Source organism: Pan paniscus, chromosome 7 (assembly GCF_029289425.2).
Source record: "Pan paniscus chromosome 7, NHGRI_mPanPan1-v2.0_pri, whole genome shotgun sequence".
Taxonomy (NCBI): domain Eukaryota; kingdom Metazoa; phylum Chordata; class Mammalia; order Primates; family Hominidae; genus Pan; species Pan paniscus.
In genome coordinates this window covers 104798323-104819131 of record NC_073256.2, presented here as the reverse complement: position 1 = coordinate 104819131, position 20809 = coordinate 104798323, and the positions used below count along the sequence as shown (strand labels likewise).

Sequence of the window (20809 nt, the reverse complement as noted above, 5' to 3'; positions counted from 1 at the left end):
TATATTTATATGTAGCTTTGGAGTGTAGGAATTTTTGTTGCCTCACTGCAAGCTTTTGTACACGAATCACTCTCTAGTTCACAAAATGATGGCTTTAAACTGAGATAAATTAAAACTTGGAATATGATTCTGTCCTTTAGCCTCAATCCCAAAGACTTCAACAGGAATCATTTCTCAAAAATTACCTAGAGATGTTTTTAAGAAACAATGTCTAATCCACTTTCTGAGATAAATTAATTAAATAAGAATTTCAGGGGCTGGCAACAAAGCATATTATTCTTTAGAAAGCAATAAGCAGCCAAAGTTGAAATCACTATGTTAACCAGAGGTATCACAAGAGGTTTAAGAGTTTAGATTTATCTTTTACTTATCTCAGAGGATAAGTAATTTTTTTCCTTTGAGAATTCTTCTGTCTTTCCACCCCAGAATATCAGATCTTAAATTTGTATTACAGACTATTTTCCACAATGCAAAAGGTCAAATTATCAATCTTGTAGTCAATTTGGATAGCAATGACAGGGAAAAATGGCATCTATTATTAAAACCATCCTTTTGTTAGTTCCTTGTGTCCTGAACTTGGGTCTATCTTGAAAAATTTTATTGATGGCCATTAGAATTGATCAACACACTGCCACATGCTGACATTTTTCTAACAAGTTCCTTAAGATAGTGCTCTTATTTCAAATGTAGAATGTCATAATTTAACCAAATATTGATTTTTTCTTTTCAGTTTTCTACACAAGAATGGTAGTCTTTCAGGAATTCAATTCTACACATTAAGGTGTATCAATTCCAGCAATCCAGTCCTGGTACCAGATTTTTAAATAATCTTCTCAGTTGTAAATCAGAGAAATTATTAGTTTGGTGCAAAAGTAATTGCCATTAAAAGTAATGGCAAAAATGCAATTACCTTTGCACCAACCATAAATCTAGTTAACTTAGGTAGAAAAGGATTTTAGCAGATGGATAATTGGTAGTTCACAAAATCTATGAGAATCCTCGGGAGTCGCTCAGAGAGGAACAAAAGGTGAGGCTCAAGAAGGATCTTGCCCCTGGAAGAACCTATGGAATGTGATATTGCTGGTGCCGTGACCACTGATTATCTGTGAATTAGACAACATGTATTTGGGGGGTTCCAATTCTTGTTTCCCTTTCCAGTGGTCTTGGTTATGTCCTGCCTTTTATCATTTTCTGATGTCATTGCTCTTCCTTCTCCTTAGGAAAAAAAAAATGTGCCTGGGAAAGATCTGATGTAAATAATTAATTTCAGTGATGGTTCTGGGTTACTCTAGTTCAGCTGTACCAGTTAAAACATTGAAATACTTTTTCACCAGTTGAGTTAAATAATCACTGTCCAAGCACCATAACTATCCTACCAGCACCTAAGCTGCTCCAGATCCCATAATGCCCCACTGCTAAATACACGATGGTTCACTGGTCAGGGATGCCTTAAGATCCTGTTCTGAAAAGCACTCCTTAGAATGGATCAGAGCTTAGGCTTTACCAAGGGTTAAATATTTTGAACAACACTCCTGCTCTCATTTGATCGAACTTTTGGCATTAGGGGCTTTATATTAGGTTCATAAATTATCCAGGATAACTCAGACTGTAAGTGCTGGCCCAGGATTTGAAATCTAGCAGTCTCATTCCAGAGGCAAAGCTCTTAAAATTGTATTGATTTATTTCAGACAAGTTTACCTCCAATTAAGTGATTTCCTTCATAATGTTCACAAATGAAGAGGTGGGTGGTGTTGGGGAGAACAGAGAAAAGACTCAGGAAAGGTCCTAGTGACCCTAAATCATTCCTATTGTGCACATGCACAGTGCCCCAAGGCTAATGCTGCCATGGCTGGGTATCCTCAGGACAAGCACATATTTGGCAGCTGTTTTAAAATTCTTACTTATTGAGTACCATGTTTCATATTTAAACATAAAAGAAACAAATCAATAGTAACAAAAATAACCATCAGCTATTGAATCATCTCAGGTTAAACTGGTAGAGTAACTGAAATTAAGACATGAAAATAAAACAGAAATATACTGTTCCATTATAATGAAATCAATAAATGAAATAAGTAGTTTTCTTTTTGCATCTTTAATCTCTAGGAGTTGCATGGGGTAGGGAGGGGATCTTCTTGATTCAAATAAAGAATTAAGCAGTGAAGAACAATCTCTCTGACAAGTAGAAAAAATATCCCACTAAGGGGATAATTTTCTTCACAGGAGAATAGGTGGGTCTGATAGTGGTTTTAGATTTACTGCCTGTCTTGGTCAGTAAATATTCTGAAAAGAATATTAACAATAGAGTTAAAGCCCAATAAGTCATAGGAGAAACTTTAAAAATGGCACGTAGAAGCCTTAAGGCAAAATATGTTTACTTCCTAATGTACTGAGCATGGGAGGCATGGTGAATTTAAACTTCTAAGACAGAGGAATTATATCCAACCATATAGGCCTCCCTGAGACTTGCGGTGATGAAAGGCATGCATGGAATATAATAAAAGGAGAATGAATCAGGTTTTTTAAAAAGAAGGATTATGTAAAGCAATCCACGGTTTTATGGAAATGTAAGCAACTGAGAGTGAAAATATGCTGAAAAGCATTTGGAAAAAATGAGAGGGATCACCAGAATGTATATTTTTATGCAGGTTAAACATATGCCACTCAAACAGGCACACACAGCAAATGTTTATTACATTTTTTGGTACATATCAACAAACTGGTCCACAAATAGGCTCATGTAGAACTACAGAATTTCTATTTTCTCTGGAAGTCCATTTTCTCTGAAAAAGAGGGCCCTGTATTTGGCAACAAATAGGAATAAAATTGGACGGTACTAGAAATGGAAAACTGTCTAATTTTTAAAGCTTACCAAAATCTATACATGAATGCTTAGATATCTCCAGAAAATAGATTTATAAGAAAATAAGAAAATATTTCAAATCCATTAATATAACATGAGAACCCTTGCAAAAAGGTGTTTGCTGATAACACAGGTATAATCCAGGCCATATTATAAAGATGCTGATATCTAAAAACTTAGAGAAAATTGATGATGTATTAGTCCATTTTCACTGATAAAGATATACCCGAGACTGAGCAATTTACAAATGAAAGAGGTTTATTGGACTTACAGTTCCACATGGCTGGGGAGGCCTCATAATCATGGCAGAAGGCAAGGAGGAGCAAGTCACATCTTACGTGATTGGCAGCAGGCAAAGAGAGAGCTTGTGCAGAGAAACTCTCGTTTTTGAAACATCAGATCTTGTGAGACCCATTCACTATCATGAGAACAACATGGGAAAGACCTGCCCCCATAATTCAGTCATCAACCACCGTGTCCCTCCCACAACACAAGGGAATTATGGGTGCTACAAAATGAGATTTGAGTGGGAACAAAGAGCCAGACTATATCAGATGATAATAACTTAATCATCAGTTTGTGATAACAGCAAAATTAAAGCCATGACCACAATTGCATATATGTGGTTATTTTATGTTGCACTAAAAGGAAGATAATCTACCTGAATTCTGAATACTGTGAATTAAAAATATATATATTTGACTACATTTCTAGCACTCTTCAAGAAAGATATAATGTCTGTCTCTTGTCATGAACTATCTGCCATTAGTAGAGGTAAATTTAGTTTTGTGGCAAAGTTATATTTCATCAACATTTCCCAGCACTTAGGCAAAATGTGCTTGAATATCATGTCTTGCACTGATTTCACTCTTACAAAACAAATGATAATTTGGTTTATCAATATTGCCTTATTACAGGACTGGGTCAAGATGATGGATGAAGCACACTAACTAGGAAAGTAGGTATTCTGAACAAGTGATACAAACATTTCTAGTCATGGGAGGCTGTTCCTTTCTCCTAATAGTATAAATATTATTATCACTTGCCTAATTCCAGTGTAAATAAAATTGGCAGCTCTGAAAGAAATAGTGCATAAGAATAACCCAAAATATATGCAAAATAAAAAAATAAGGCAAGAGTGGCTCTAACAAATACAAAGCTGGTACTGTAAAATGAGCAACAGTCAAATAATCAAGAGTCTAGAGATAGACCAAAAATTATATTTTAAAAGCTTGCATCTAAAACCAAAGGTTAAATAATAGATTTTAAAATACATAATATTTGGGAAATTAGTTATACGTGATTCGTTGAAGGAGGGATTAATCCATGAATTATATGAAAAGAAGTTCCAGATGATTTAAAGAACTACTTGAAAAAAAAAGAAAAAGAAAACAAACTATAACACATTAGAAAGAAAACCAAGAAGTCACAAAGAGGGAAGGGGAATGATAGATCTAAATACTTTAAGCGAGAGGGTGGTATTTGAAAATATTACAAAAGAGACAATAGATGGACTGAAGAAATTATTTCCAATATATGTAAAAGGAAAACTTTTAATACTACTGATATGATAAAATTAATATGAATTGATTAAAAAGGGACAAATCAATGAAAACAGATAAGAGCTATAATAGGTTACAGCAGAACTGGAAATGAAAATATCAAATAAATATATAAGAAATATTCAACAGTCATAAGAAAATGTAAATTAAAATGATATTTAAATACAAATATAAAAGTCAATTCTTCTCATTCCTGGTAAATATCTATGCCACGGAAGACTTAACAATGAAGTAAGAAACACAGGCATACATAGTACTATAAATAACACATATTTAAGGCACCACCAGCAAAAGCAGCTGATTCTAAGTTAGGCATGTACATTTCAGTGACAGGAGGTAACATTTCAAGTCAGAATAATTTAATGGAAATTCTGTATTCCTAAATAACAAATGATAAGGTGTTTGGGAAAAAGTTAATTGCTATAACTGCATAGATTGTTATATGAAACTATAGACAAACACCTGCAAAGAACTGAAGAAGATTGTAGTATCTCATAAGTCACAATGGTCCTAAGGAAGGAATGAGATTGAGGAAAACACATTAAAGGGCTATATTCAAAGCTCCTCAAATATTTCCTCTTCTATACATAGTCATTCATTAGACAGTGGTATCTTTATCTGTTGTATTAGTCATTTCTCACTGTGCTCATAAAGACATACCCAAGCCTGAGTAATTTTTAAAAGAATGAGGTTTAATTGACTCACAGTTCTTCAGGGCTGGGAGGCCTCAGGAGACTTACAATTATGGCGGAAGGGGAAGTAAACATGTCCTTCTTCACATGGTGGCAGTAAGGAGAGGTGCTGAGCGAAGGAGGGGAAAAGCCCCTTATAAAACCATCAGATCCTGTGAGAACTCACTCACTATAACGCTGACAGTATGAATCCAGGTAACCACCCCCATGATTCAATTATATCTCACCAGGTCCCTCCCATGATACGTGGGGATTAGGGGAACTGCAATTCAAGATGAGATTTGGGCGGGGATACAGCCATACCATATCATCTGTGTTGCATTAACCTCTATGAACTTCTAAAATGCATGGGAAATACTGTGTTCTTATGCCTGTGATACCACCCCCTCTACTGCTTTTAGAGAGAATGATTATTAGCCTTCATAATATTCTCAGAAGAGTTAACACAAAGGTTTAGTACCACTGTTTTAAAGATAACAATACTTTTAATAGTTTTATACTTCTATTATACTCAGAACTACTTTTTAAAACCTTTATTGTAGCATTTTCACATTATTTGGCACATATTAGAAAATGAATACATGTTTCTTAAATGAACACTTCAATATATTATATAACATATGCTATATTCCTCAAATATTGTTCCCTTCCCTCTTCTCCATAACTTGTGTTCTAAAATCCAGAGTAGCAGCAAGAACATTATTTTCACTACTGGCAAAAAATATATACTATGACAATATCACAAGCATACAGGAAGCTATGTATCATAACATTTCAATTCATCTATGATTACTTGTTTTTGCAACTTTAAAATACATAACGCAAAAGTTGTACTAATGAAAGTAGAGAGTAGAATGATGCTCACCTAATATTACTTATTATCATGTTAAAAGGACTCTATAGTCATATTTGCCTAGTTCAAAGCATATATTTAACTTTATGTTATTGTATTTTGAGTAAAAAAAAATTAAGCAAAGTGCTTTTGAGCTGTCAATCTATGCTTAGCAGGCAAAGTGGGGATACAACGTTAAAACACTATCGTTTTACTTTAATTCAATTACTTAATTTGGTGGGTTAGTGACTTTACTTAATGGTAATAATGTCTCACCTTGCTTTGCTTTATTTTGGTAGTAACAGAGACTTTTCTTTGTCCAGAGTAAAAAATAGTGTAAAATACCCATTTTCTTTTAAAAACCAGCAGAAAAAGCCATAAAATTTAAACATTTATAAAACTTAACCAAACAGATGAGTTTAATTATCTTAAACTTAAAACAATTTGTTAAAAAATAAATAAGAGTTTACGTTTTCTTTTTATGTATGGATAGGTGCTCTCTAACTAGAAAAATAAAACAGGTATTTTACAATCTTAACTATTCTGAAAACAAAACACGCATCTATGAAGAAGGGTAGATGTTTATCACCATGGCATTGACTATACAGTTAAAAGCAGATAAAAGAACAGGAATAATTGTGCTAACCTTTCTCACCACTTATTCTTTTATGTGGGGGCAGGGTTGTGTGTGGTGTATTTGAGGAAGACAGACAGAAAGAATAAGGGGAGAATGCAAATGGTGACAAACAAGATAAAAATAGAAAAGTGTCAGGATAAGTTGGTTCGTGTCTGGGATTCAAATTTCTGAATTTAAATTGCAGATAGACCTGAATATATGTCAAGTTGAACTATTCTGCCTCTTTTTATTCCCCAGTCCCCTCACCTGTGCATGCGTTATGATAAGAACTGAAGCCAATTACTTGATATTTAGCAATGCTTTGTATTGTTAGGAGTCTTCTTATTTTATTTCACTAAGCAGGTTGTAATGCTTTAAGGCAATTCTGATTTTAAATAGTCCATAGTGTAACATGCTCATAAAATATTCTGTGTGGGTGATTGTTACGCCCTATCAACAAATGGCAAAATATAGCCTGTGATCGTGTCCACAGAAATAAGCATGTACCTTTTAAATTATTGTTACTATTATTTTATTTTTAAACTAGAAGTTGATTGGACTCTCTTCTCCATTCAGACTGGTCATTTACTCAAGTAAGTGCATTACATATTGTGCTCCTGGGACACTGGCCTTTGGATAGTGTTTTTTTAATTCACTATTTTCTAAATAGCCAATGTGTAATTCGATCTTTTCACTAACATTCACATTTGTTTTCTCCAGTTTTGATTACCTGTCTCTCTTCCATTAATGTATCCAAATCTGCTCTGTTTTGAGGCCTAGAAGAAGTCTCATTTCATAAACATTCTCTGACTGTGCCTGTTCAGGGTGGTTTTCTCTCCCTCTTCTCAGGCATAGTTCTTAAGATTTTAACCACTCATCTTGGCATTTAACTTTCACTAGTCTATTGCACATACTACATTCATCTCTTTGTACTTTTATATTTCTATCATTTGGTTGTCACTGACTTTTGTTTTTCACAAGACAGACTATTATTCTGTCCAAACCATAATGTCTTTGGGGGAAGAAACCATGGTTTATAGTTATTTTGCAATTCCCAAAGCCTACTCCTGCTTACAGAGTAGATGCTTTGTAAAAAAAAAAAGTGAACTCATGTTGAATAAAATGCAATGACTAATAATAATTTAGTGCATATGTCTACTTTCAAATCCTGATCTTTATTTCTTTAGTAAGGAATTAAGATGACTTGGTCACATCTTATCTAATTGGCAGCACAGATGGACTGTTTCTGGAGGGAGAATATTATCAAAAGAGCAAGAAACATTACCTAGTCACAGTATGACCTATGCTTGAGTCCAGTCAGAGTAAATTATTTCTCTCGCTTTCTCCTAAATAGGGGACTGTTGCGTCCCTGCTCACTGGAACATCCACTTGGTAATATTCTAGTCTCTGCAGAGCTAACATGCCTAAAAATAATCTCTTGATTCCAGTCACAAAATTACTCTACTTTCAATCTTTTAGATTCCAGTAAATGACATCCTCATATTTATAATTCCTCTGTCCTAAGCCTTAGGAGTCATCACACAGTCCTAACATCGAAAACCTCTAAATAAATCTTCAAAATGTTACGTAGAACCACTTGAAATTCTCTTTTTATAAATAAAAACTAGTTAAATGCTAGCCATGTCATTGTTTACCCTGACACATCTAGAATAAGACTCCCCATCACCTTCAATATTCCCAAGCTAGTCCCAGACATCATCATCTCTTAGAAAAAATATTAACTGCTTTATTGGGATATAAGTCACGTACAACACAGTTTACTCATTTGGAAGTGAACAATTTATTGTTTTTCATTATATTCACAGAGTTGGGCAATCATCACTGGAATCTAATTTGGAATGTTTTTGTCACCCCCAAAAGAAACACATATGATTTAGTGGCCACTCTTCATTCCTCTCCACCCTCTTCCTCATGCCTAGCAACAACTAATCGACTTTCTGCTACAGATTTGCCTATTCTGTGCATTTCATATAAATGAAATCATACAATATGTAATTTTTTGTTTCTAACTTCTTTCACTTAGCAAAAAGTTTTCAAGGTTCATCTAGATTATTTCATGTATCAGGACTTCATTCCTTCTTATTGCTGAATATTCCAGAATATGCATATGACATTTTAATTTATCCCTTCATCGGTTAATGAACTTTTTAGTTGTTTCTGCCTTTTGGCTATTATGAATAATGCTGTTCAAACTTTAATTCATGTACAAGATTTTGCATGTACATATGTTTTCATTTCTCTTGGATATAGACCTAGAAGTAGAAATGCTCAGTAATATAGTAAATATATGTTGAACTTGTGGAGAAACTGCCATGTTGTTTGCAAAGTGACTGTACCCCTTCACATTTCCGCAAGCTATGTATGAGAGCATGAATTTTTTCACATCTTTGACAACACTTGTTATTGTCTATATTTTATATTTTTTCACCATAGTAGGTATGAAATCTTATCTCACTGCTGTTCTGATTTTCATCTCCCTAATAACTAGTGATAGTGAGTACCTTTTTCTGTGCTTATCAGCCATTCTTCTTTGGAGAAAGGCCTATTCCTGCCCTTCATTAATTTTTAATTACACTGTTGTGGTTCTTTTTATATGCTGGGTATAAAGTCCTTGTCATAGAACTTATCTGCAATTTTCTCATATTCTGTGGATTCGCATCACTTTCTTGATAGTGTCATTTGCAGCACAAAAGTTTTTGATTTTTATGAAGGCCAAATTACTTTATTTTGTTTCATTTTTTGGTTGGGCTTTTGTGTCTGAAAAGGGTTCGCTTTACCCAAGGTCACAAAGATTTACTTCTAAATTTTCTTCTAAGAGTTGTACAGTTTTAGTTCTTACAATTAAGTCTATGATCTCTATGACCCACTTAGAGTTAATTTTTGTGCAAAGTGTGGATCCAACTTCAGTCTTCTATTATCCCACTATCCCAGCATCATTTGTTGAAAAGATTATTCTTCCCCTATTGAATTATCTCAGCAACCTGTCAAAAAAAATCAACTAGCCATAAAAATATGGTTTTATTTCTGGACATTCAATTATATTCCATTGTTACATATGTCTACTCTTTTGCCAATACCCATACACTTTGTAGTCAGTTTTGAAATTGGGAGGTGTAGGTCTGTCCGCTTTGTTCTCTTTCAGGATTGTTCTGGCAACTTTGAAACTCTTGTGTTTCCATACGAATTTTAGGATTAGCCTGTGGCTTTCTGAAAATAATCAAGCTGGGGTTTTGATACGGACTGCATTGAATCTGTGCGTCAATTTGGGGTATCTGCAATCGTTATCTTTTTTTTATTTGAAATTTCTTTTTTTTTATTATACTTTAAGTTTTAGGGTACATGTGCACAACGTGCAGGTTTGTCACATATGTATACATGTGCCATGTTGTTGTGCTGCACCAATTAACTCTTCATTTAACATTACGTATATATCCTAATGCTATCCCTCCCCCCTTCCCCCACTCCACAACAGGCCCCGGTGTGTGATGTTCCCCTTCCTGTGTCCATGGGTTCTCATTGTTGAATTCCCACCTATGAGTGAGAACATGCAGTGTTTGGTTTTTTGTCCTTGTGATAGTTTGCTGAGAATGATGGTTTCCAGCTTCATCCATGTCCCTACAAAGGATATGAACTCATCCTTTTTTTAATGGCTGCATAGTATTACATAGTGTATATGTGCCACATTTTCTTAATCCAGTCTATCATTGTTGGACATTTGGGTTGGTACCAAGTCTTTGCTATTGTGAATAGTGCCACAATAAACACATGTGTGCATGTGTCTTTATAGCAGCATGTTTTATAACCCTTCGGGTATAAACCCAGTAATGGGATGGCTGAGTCAAATGGTATTTCTAGTTCTAGATCCCTGAGGAATCGCCACACTCACTTCCACAATGGTTGAACTAGTTTATAGTCCCACCAACAGTGCAAAAGTGTTCCTATTTCTCTACATCCTCTCCAGCACCTGTTGTTTCCTGACTTTTTAATGATAGCCATTCTAACTGGTATGAGATGATATCGCAGTATGGTTTTGATTTGCATTTTTCTGATGGCCAGTGATGATGAGCATTTTTTCATGTGTCTTTTGGCTGCATAAATGTCTTCTTTTGAGAAGTGTCTGTTCATATCCTTTGGCCACTTTTCGATGGGTTTTTTTTTCTTGTAAATTTGTTTGAGTTCATTGTAGATTCTGGATATTAGCCCTTTGTCAGATGAGTAGATTGCAAAAATTTTTCCCATACCGTAGGTTGCTTGTTTACTCTGATGGTAGTTTCTTTTGCTGTGCAGAAGCTCTTTAGTTTACTTAGATCTCATTTGTCAATTTTGGCTTTTGTTGCCATTGCTTTTGGTATTTTAGACATGAAGTCCTTGCCCATGCCTATGTCCTGAATGGTATTGCCTAGGTTTTCTTCTAGGGTTTTTATGGTTTTAGGTCTATCATTTAAGTCTTTAATCCATCTTGAATTAATTTTTGTATAAGGTGTAAGGAAGGGATCCAGTTTCAGCTTTCTACATATGGCTAGCCAGTTTTCCCAGCACCATTTATTAAATAGGAAATCCTTTCCCCATTGCTTGTTTTTCTCAGGTTTGTCAAAGATCAGATTGTTGTAGATATGTGGCATTATTTCTGAGGGCTCTGTTCTGTTACATTGGTCTATATCTCTGTTTTGGTACCAGTACCATGCTGTTTTGGTTACTGTAGCCTTGTAGTATAGTTTGAAGTCAGGTAGTGTGATGCCTCCAGTTTTGTTCTTTTGGCTTAGGATTGACTGGGCAATGCGGGCTCCTTTTTGGTTCCATATGAACTTTAAAGTAGTTTTTTTCCAATTTTGTGAAGAAAGTCATTGGTATCTTGATGGGGATGGCATTGAATCTATAAATTACCTTGAGCAGTATGGCCATTTTCATGATATTGATTCTTCCTACCCATGAGCATGGAATGTTCTTCCATTTGTTTGTATCCTCTTTTATTTCATTGAGCAGTGGTTTGTAGTTCTCCTTGAAGAGGTAATTCATGTCCCTTGTAGTTGGATTCCTGGGTATTTTATTCTCTTTGAAGCAATTGTGAATGGGAGTTCACTCATGATTTGGCTCTCTGTTTGTCTGTGATTGGTGTATAAGAATGCTTGTGATTTTTGCACATTGATTTTATATCCTGACACTTTCCTGAAGTTGCCTATCAGCTTAAGGAGATTTTGGGCTGAGACGATGGGGTTTTCTAGATATACAATCATGTCATCTGCAAACAGGGACAATTTGACTTCCTCTTTTCCTAATTGAATACCCTTTATTTCCTTCTCCTGTGTGATTGCCCTGGCCAGAACTTCCAACACTATGTTGAATAGGAATGGTGAGAGAGGGCATCCCTGTCTTCTGCCAGTTTTCAAAGGGAATGCTTCCAGTTTTTGCCCATTCAGGATGATATTGGCTGTGGGTTTGTCATAGATAGCTCTTATTATTTTGAGATATGTCCCATCAATACCTAATTTATTGAGAGATTGTAGCATCAAGGGCTGTTGAATTTTGTCAAAGGCCTTTTCTGCATCTATTGAGATAATCATGTGGTTTTTGTCGTTGGTTCTGTTTATATGCTGGATTACATTTATTGATTTGCATATGTTGAACCAGCCTTGCATCACAGGGATGAAGCCCACTTGATCATGTTGGATAAGCTTTTTGATGTGCTGCTGGATTCGGTTTGCCAGTATTTTATTGAGGATTTTTGCATCGATGTTAATCAGGGATATTGGTCTAAAATTCTCTTTTTTTGTTGTGTCTCTGCCGGCTTTGGTATCAGGATAACGTAGGCCTCATAAAATGAGTTAGGGAGGATTCCTTCTTTTTCTATTGATTGGAATAGTTTCAGAAGGAATGGTACCAGCTCCTCCTTGTACCTCTGGTAGAATTCGGCTGTGAATTCATCTGGCCGTGGACTTTTTTTGGTTGGTAAGCTATTAATTGTTGCCTCAATTTCAGAGCCTGTTATTGGTCTATTCAGAGATTCAACTTCTTCCTGGTTTAGTCTTGGGAGTGTGTACGTGTCGAGGAATTTATCCATTTCTTCTAGATTTTCTAGTTTATTTGCATAGAGGTGTTTATAGTATTCTCTGATGGTAGTTTGTATTCCTGTGGGATCGGTGGTGATATCCCCTTTATCATTTTTTATTGCGTCTATTTGATTCTTCTCTCTTTTCTTCTTTATTATTCTTTCTAGGGGTCAATTTCATTGATCTTTTCAAAAAACCATCTCCTGGATTCATTGATTTTTTGAAGGGTTTTTTGTGTCTCTATTTCCTTCAGTTCTGCTCTGATCTATGTTATTTCTTGCCTTCTGCTACCTTTTGAATGCGTTTGCTCTTGCTTCTCTAGTTCTTTTAATTGTGATGTTAGGGTGTCAATTTTAGATTTTTCCTTGTTTCTCTTGTGGGCATTTAGTGCTATAAATTTCCCTCTACACAGTTTTGAATATGTCCCAGAGATTCTGGTGTGTTGTGTCTTTGTTCTCATTTGTTTCAAAGAACATCTTTATTTCTGCCTTCATTTCGTTATGTATCCAGTAGTCATTCAGGAGCAGGTTGTTCAGTTTCTATGTAGTTGAGCGTCTTTGAGTTCTAGTTTGATTGCACTGTGGTCTGAGAGACAGTTTGTTATAATTTCTATTCTTTTACACTTGCTGAGGAGTGCTTTACTTCCATGTATGTGGTCAATTTTGGAATAGGTGTGGTGTGGTGCTAAAAAGAATGTATATTCTGCTGATTTGGGGTGGAGAGTTCTGTAGATGTCTATTAGGTCCTCTTGGTGCAGAGTTGAGTTGAGTTCCTGGATATCCTTGTTAACTTTCTGTCTCATTGATCTGTCTAATGTTGACAGTGGGGTGTTAAGGTCTCCCATTATTATTGTGTCGGAGTCTAAGTATCTTTGTTGGTCTCTAAGGACTTGCTTTATGAATCTGGGTGCTCCTCTATTGGGTGCATATATGTTTAGGATAGTTAGCTCTTCTCGTTGAATAGATCCCTTTACCATTATGTAATGGCCTTCTTTGTCTCTTTTGATCTTTGTTGGTTTAAAGTCTGTTTTATCAGAGACTAGAATTGCAACCCCTGCCTTTTTTTGTTTTCCATTTGCTTGGTAGATCTTCCTCCATCCCTTTATTTTGAGCCTATGTGTGTCTCGGCACATGAGATGGGTTTTGCGAATACAGCACACTGATAGGTCTTGACTTTTTATCCAATTTGCCAGTCTGTGTCTTTTAATTGGAGTGTTTAGCCCATTTAGATTTAAGGTTAATATTCTTATGTGTGAATTTGATCCTGTCATTATGCTGTTAGCTGGTTATTTTGCTCATTAGTTGATGCAGTTTCTTCCTAACCTCGATAGTCTTTACAATTTGGCATGTTTTTGCAGTGGCTGGTACCGGTTGTTCCTTTCCATGTTAGTGCTTCCTTCAGCAGCTCTTTTAGGGCAGGCCTGGTGGTGACAAAATCTCTCAGCATTTGCTTCTCTGTAAAGTATTTTATTTCTCCTTCACTTATGAAGCTTAGTTTGGCTGGATATAAAATTCTGGGTTGAAAATTCTTTTCTTAAGAATGTTGAATATTGGCCCTCACTCTCTTCTGGCTTGCAGAGTTTCTGCTGAGAGATCAGCTGTTAGTCTGATGGGCTTCCCTTTGTGGGTAACCTGACCTTTCTCTGTAGCTGCCCTGAATATTTTTTCCTTCATTTCAACTTTGGTGAATCTGACAATTATATGTCTTGGAGTTGCTCTTCTTGAGGAGTATCTTTGTGGCGTTCTCTGTATTTCCTGAATTTGAATGTTGGCCTGCCTTGCTAGATTGGGGAAATTCTCCTGGTTAATATCCTGCAGAGTTTTTTCCAACTTGGTTCTATTCTCCCCATCACTTTCAGGTACAGCAATCAGATGTAGATTTGTTCTTTTCACATAGTCCCATATTTCTTGGAGGCTTTGTTCATTTCTTTTTATTCTTTTTTCTCTAAATTTCTCTTCTCACTTCATTTCATTCATTTGATCTTCAATCACTGATACCCTTTCTTCCAGTTGATCAAATTGGCTACTGAGGCTTGTGTATTCATCACATAGTTCTCGTGCCATGGTTTTCAGCTCCATCAGGTCCTTTAAGGACTTCTCTGCATTGGTTATTCTAGTTAGCCATTCATCTAATTTTTTTTTCAAGGTTTTAAACTTCTTTGCCATGGGTTCGAACTTCCTGCTTTAGCTCGGAGTAGTTTGATTGTTTGAAACCTTCTCTCAACTCGTAAAAGTCATTCTCATTCCAGCTTTGTTCCGTTGCTGGTGAGGAGCTGCATTCCTTTGGAGGAGGAGAGGTGCTCTGATTTTTAGAGTTTCCTGTTTTTCTGCCCTGTTTTTTCCCCATCTTTGTGGTTTTATCTACTTTTGGTCTTTGATGATGGTGATGTACAGATGGGGTTTTGGTGTGGATGTCCTTTCTGTTAGTTTTCCTTCTAACAGTCAGGACCCTCAGCTGCAGGTCTGTTGGAGTTTGCTGGAGGTCCACTCCAGACCATGTTTGCCTGGGTATCAGCAGTGGAGGCTGCAGAACAGCAGATATTGGTGAACAGCAACTGTTGCTGCCTGATTGTTCCTCTGGAAATTTTGTCTCAGAGGAGTACCCGGCCATGTGAGGTGTCAGTCTGTCCCTACTGGGTGGTGCCTCCCAGTTAGGCTACTCGGGGGTCAGGGACCCACTTGAGGAGGCAGTCTGTCCGTTCTCAGATCTCCAGCTGCATGCTGGGAGAACCACTACTCCCTTCAAAGCTGTCAGACAGGGACATTTAAGTCTGCAGAGTTTTCTGCTGCCTTTTGATTGGCTATGCCCTGCCCCCAGAGGTGGAGTCTACAGAGGCAGGTAGGCCTCCTTGTGCTGCAGTGGGCCCTACCCAGTTCCAGCTTCCCAGCCGCTTTGTTTACCTACTCAAGCCTCAGCAACGGTGGGCGCCCCTCCCCCAGCCTCACTGCTGCCTTGCAGTTTGATCTCAGACTGCTGTGCTAGCAATGAGCGAGGCTCCGTGAGCGTAGGACCCTCCGAGACAGGTGCAGGATATAATCTCCTGGTGTGCCGTTTGCTAAGACTGTTGGAAAAGCACAGTATTAGGGTGGGAGTGACCCAATTTTCCAGGTGCCATCTGTCACCCTTTCTTTGACTAGGAAAGGGAATTCCCTGACTCCTTGCCCTTCCCGGGTGAGGCGATGCCTTGCCCTGTTTTGGCTCACACTCGGTGCGCTGCACCCACTGTCCTGCACCCACCGTCCAACACTCCCCAGTGAGATGAACCCGGTAGCTCAGTTGGAAATGCAGAAATCACCCATCTTCTGCGTCACTCATGCTGGGAGCTGTAGACTGGAGCTGATCCTATTTGGGTATCTTGGCTCCACCCCCATCATTATCTTTTACATGGACTTTTTAATGCCCTCCCAAATGATCTCACTTCAGTCCTTGTCCCCCAAATCTATTTTGCATATAGAACCCAAGTGATTATTTGAAAACTTAAGTCAGATCATCTCATGCCTTTCTGTTTCATTCAGAATTAAATCTAAAGTCCTTACCAAGGTTCTATGGTCTCACATTTACTTTTCCCCTGCTATTACTCTGATTCCATCTTTTACAATGTCCCCTTTCACTCACTCATTTCAACTACACCTAACTTATCATCAGTCATCCCATGCATGATCCACCTCAGATAATATTATACTCTCTTTGTTCACTCTACCTATATTGTTCTGTCTTACTGACCTTTCACTTCCTTCAGGTCTCAGGTATAATGTCATATTATTGGACCCATGATCTTATACCTGGAGCCATGCCCATTTGATAGTCCTTAGTAAGTGGAAAAAAACGTACATTTATTTAATACCTACCATGTGTCTGACACAATGTTAGGTGCTCTAAAAGTGTTTGTTAGTCTTTCAGAGTTAAAGAACTACGACTTTATGCAGTTTAATTTTTCTATCATTCCTACATGGAGGAAATACAGAATCAACATTCACACTGAGATCCACCTTGATCCCCTCATTTAAAATATCATTTCTCCATCAACTTTAATTTCTGATCTGCTTTTTCTTCAGAGCACTTACCACTGCCTGAGGTATAATATGTACCATATAATATTATATATATTTTCTAAGTATGATCTTCTCCCAATATAATGTAAGTTTCATGAAAACAAGAATTTGGTTATGTTCAGTATTTTATTCTCAGTTCTTAGAAGAGTGCCTGTCACATATGGAATATTCAATAAATGTCTGCTGAAAGATGAAGCATATATCTTAAAAATATCTAATGGCTACAGATAAAATAGCCAAATTTAGCAGGGGTCCATTAGATAATGGTGCATGCAAATAACACATAATTAAAACTTTTCTTGTCCTTTTATGTTCAATATTTTATATTATTCAATCAGTATGTTCACTATAAAGGACAAGCCAAATGATTTTTAAGGCAGACTAACATAACTCATTCTTAATTGAATGAGCCTTTTTAAAATCTTATTTTCAACAAGTCAAAAATACTAATGTCTTGTAATCATTACCAGTCCTGGCAAACAATAAAATTTAGATAGCCATGATCTAAAATCAGATGATCACTGACATCTTATAAATAGCATTCTAAACTGAAAAGCCGAAAAGGATTTAACTTGTTCACAATTCTATTTTTAACTCTACATGATGTGGAACATGCCGCTGGACAAGTCATTTATCTTTTCTAACCTTAGGTTGTGTTTCCTTAAAACAAAGTTAATACAACTTGGTGCTATGTATAGTTTCTTGCGCATTTGGCAGTGTGGAGAAAGGTGACATAATTCTAAACACAGGTTAATTTTTTACTTGAGAATTGCCACTCCAATGAAAACAATTCCTGTGGTGTAAAGCTTTCAATGCTAGTAGAAAGAAACACGTTAATAGTGTAAGAATTAAAAATAACTGAAATGTAAATGCATGGGCAGCAGTATGTTACAGTGGAAATGACTGGAAGGCAGACAGACTTCAGTTTTAACATTGACTCTATATTTCCTCCATGTGGGAATGATAGAAAAAATAAACTGCATAAAGCCTTAGTTCTTTATCTCTAAAATAATAACAGACATTTTTAGAGCACCTAATATTGTATCAGACACATGGTAGGTATTGAATAAATGTATGGTTTTCCCCCTTACTAAGGACTATCAAATGGGCATGGCACCAGGTATAAGGTCATGGGTCTGATGAAAAGATAAACTGAAACTATATTACAATATGAAGCATGTGTAATAACTTCTGAAATTAGTAGCATTTCTATTGTTATTTTTTAAATTAACTGATATTCTCCATAATATAATCACATCAAGGAAATGACTTTATTACAAAATGGAATATTTTTAAAAGATGAAAAAAGCACAAGGTCTTTGAAGTTCTCAAATAAATTTGGAACCAAGACAGCTATTCAATATCTTTTTGCCTTTTACATATGCTTTATAGATTATTTTTTAATCCCAAAAGGCACATGTGGTCCTCAATCCAAACCCTGACAATCAAAAATGACAACTTGAGGAGTATGTTTCCACCCTTTTGTGCATGGTCATATAAACATTTACATATAACTTTTAATTTTTTGTTTACAACTACTTTATATGTATACTAAAACACTTGAAAGAAAACCTTCATATCAACAGAGGTAAATCAAGCAATGATAACTATATTTATTTTAGTATCCAAACCAAGAAAGACTGCTAATAAAAACTGTGTTTGAAAGGCAATTCTAAAGTGGGACTTTCCTGGGGAATCCAGGATATGTAGTCACAATAGAACAAATTCATTGCTGGTAGTTTGATAGTATTCCAGAATGCAATTATTCCATTATTTAGTCAATACTTTCTTAATTAATGTTCAGTGAGGTTGTTTCTAGATCTAGGCCACTGCAAAAGGCAAACAAACAAACAAGAAGTTACATAATAAATACTCATTTTTGGTAATTATTTTCCTACAGAATAGAACCCTAAAATTACATTGCGGAGTCAGAGGGGTTATGCTTTAAAAGAAAAAAATAATACTGTCAGAGCTTATTCTAGAAATAATGTAACACTTTACACCCCCTCTAATGACATTTGAGAGTGATCATTTGTCCACAAGGAAAATCCTATAATTATATGGAGTGATTTGATCCTCTCTTCTAATCAAATTATGTTTTTTGTAGTAATATTATATTTCTTGCTGATATTTTAAATTGATAATTATTTTCTCTAAATTGTTGGCAGTCATTGTTTCATATGAATGCAAAATCATCTTACCTATTTTGTATCTAATCAGTTAGCTGGAATTCCATAGGAAATGCCAAAATGCTGAACAGAGCTATATTAAATTCCATGAACATTTTGGAAAAGGTGACATTTTGTTCATCAAATGATAAATTATATGTCTATATTTGTTTTATATTATTTAATAACATTTTTATAGTTTTTTAATATAGACTGGCTCTCTGTGGTTGAGTCACTCTTCTATTTATTTTTTAAAATGTTATATTATCATGGTAAGAACACTTAACATGAGATATACCCTCAACACAAATTTTTAAGTGTACAATACAATATTGTTGACTATAGGTAGAATGTTGTACAGCAGATCCATAGAACTTATTCATCTTGTGTAACTGAAACTTTATGCCCATGGATTAGTAGGTTCCCATTTCCCATGCCTCAACCCCTCATAACCACCATTCCACTTTTTAATTCTATAAATTTGACGATTTTAGATACCTCGTATGAGTGGTCAGGTTTGGGGATTCTGTGACAGGCTTATTTCATGTAGCATAATGTCCTCAAGGCTCATCTCTCCTATTACATATTGCAGAATTTCCTTTTTAAGGCTGAATAGCATTCCATTTTATGTACATATTTTTAATTCATTTATCTGTCAATAGATTTCCCACAAATTAGCTATTATGCATAACGCTGCAATTAACACAGTACTGCTAATATCTCTTTGAGATCCCAATTTAAATTCCTTTAGAAAATATCTAGAACTGGGCCTGCTAGATCATATGGTCTACTGTTAATTGTTTAAGGGACTTCCATACTGTTTTCCACAGTGGCTACATCATTTTGTGCTCCCATCAACAGAGTGCAAAAAGTCCAATTTCTCCACATCCTTGTCAACACTTCTCTTTTGTGTTTTTAAATATAAGCAATGCTACTAGGTATGAGGTAATATTTCATTGTGGTTTTGACTTGCATTTTCCTGTTAGTGGCATTGGACATTTTAAAAATACACGTGTTGGCCATTTGTATGTCTTTTTTAGAGAAATGGATATTCAAGTCTTTATCCTATTTTTAAATTGAGTTATTATTTTTAGCTATTGAAATGGAATATTGTCTTATATATTTTGGAGATTAATCCTTTATCAGTTGCACGGTTTGCACATATTTTCTCCCATTCTATAGGTTGCCTTTGCACTGGTGATTAGTTCCTTTGCTGTGCAAACGTTTTCTAGATTGATGTGGTCTCACTGGTTTGTTTTTGTTGCCTGTGCTTTTGGTGTCACATCCATGAAGTCATTGCCAAGAAAAATGTGAAAATATTTTTACCTATGTATTCTTCTAAGAGTTTTACAGTTACAATTCTTGCATTTATGTCTTTAATCCATTTTTAGTTGATTATTAAGTACGGTGCAAGGTAAGGGTCCAATTTTATTCTCGAATGTGGATATCCAATTTTCCAATGCTATTTTTGTAGAGATTAAATTAGTAAAACAACCCCATTTACAACAGTCCTAAAAAAACAATAAAATACTTAGAATAAACTTAGCTAAGGAAGTAAAAGACTTGTTTGCTGAAAACTACAAAACACCAATTAAAGAAATTAAAGAACACAAACAAATGAAAAGACATCTCACGTTCACAGATTGGAAGACAATATTGTTAAAATGTCCCTATTACCCAATGAGACTTACAGATTCAATAAAACTTCTATTAAAATCCTAATGGTGCTTTTTTTCAGAAATAGACAAAACAATTTTTTATTTCATATGGAACCATAAAAAATTACATAATCAAATCAATCTGGAGAAAGAAGAAGTTGGAGACACCACACCACCTGCTTTCAAAATACCTTACAAAGCTACAGTAATCAAAACAGTATGGTATTGCATAAAGACAATCATACAGAGTAATAGAACACAATATAAAATACAGAAATAAATCCATGTATATATGATC

The 20809-nt window shown here is 35.6% G+C and overlaps 1 protein-coding gene across 3 annotated transcripts in view; it reads right to left on the bottom strand.

The window, feature by feature from the left end:
- The window catches only part of CNBD1 (cyclic nucleotide binding domain containing 1), a 636725-nt gene that overhangs the window by 101681 nt on the left and 514235 nt on the right, over positions 1-20809 (bottom strand). Inside the window, exon 11 of one of the 3 annotated variants that reach the window (XM_057303048.1) lies at positions 18275-18514. The exons of the other annotated variants lie outside the window; for them this stretch is intronic. Coding sequence (XP_057159031.1) covers positions 18507-18514 — 8 coding nt within the window. The 3' untranslated portion in view covers positions 18275-18506. Of the gene's footprint in view, positions 1-18274; positions 18515-20809 lie in introns of those variants that run through there. 3 annotated transcript variants of the gene reach the window in all.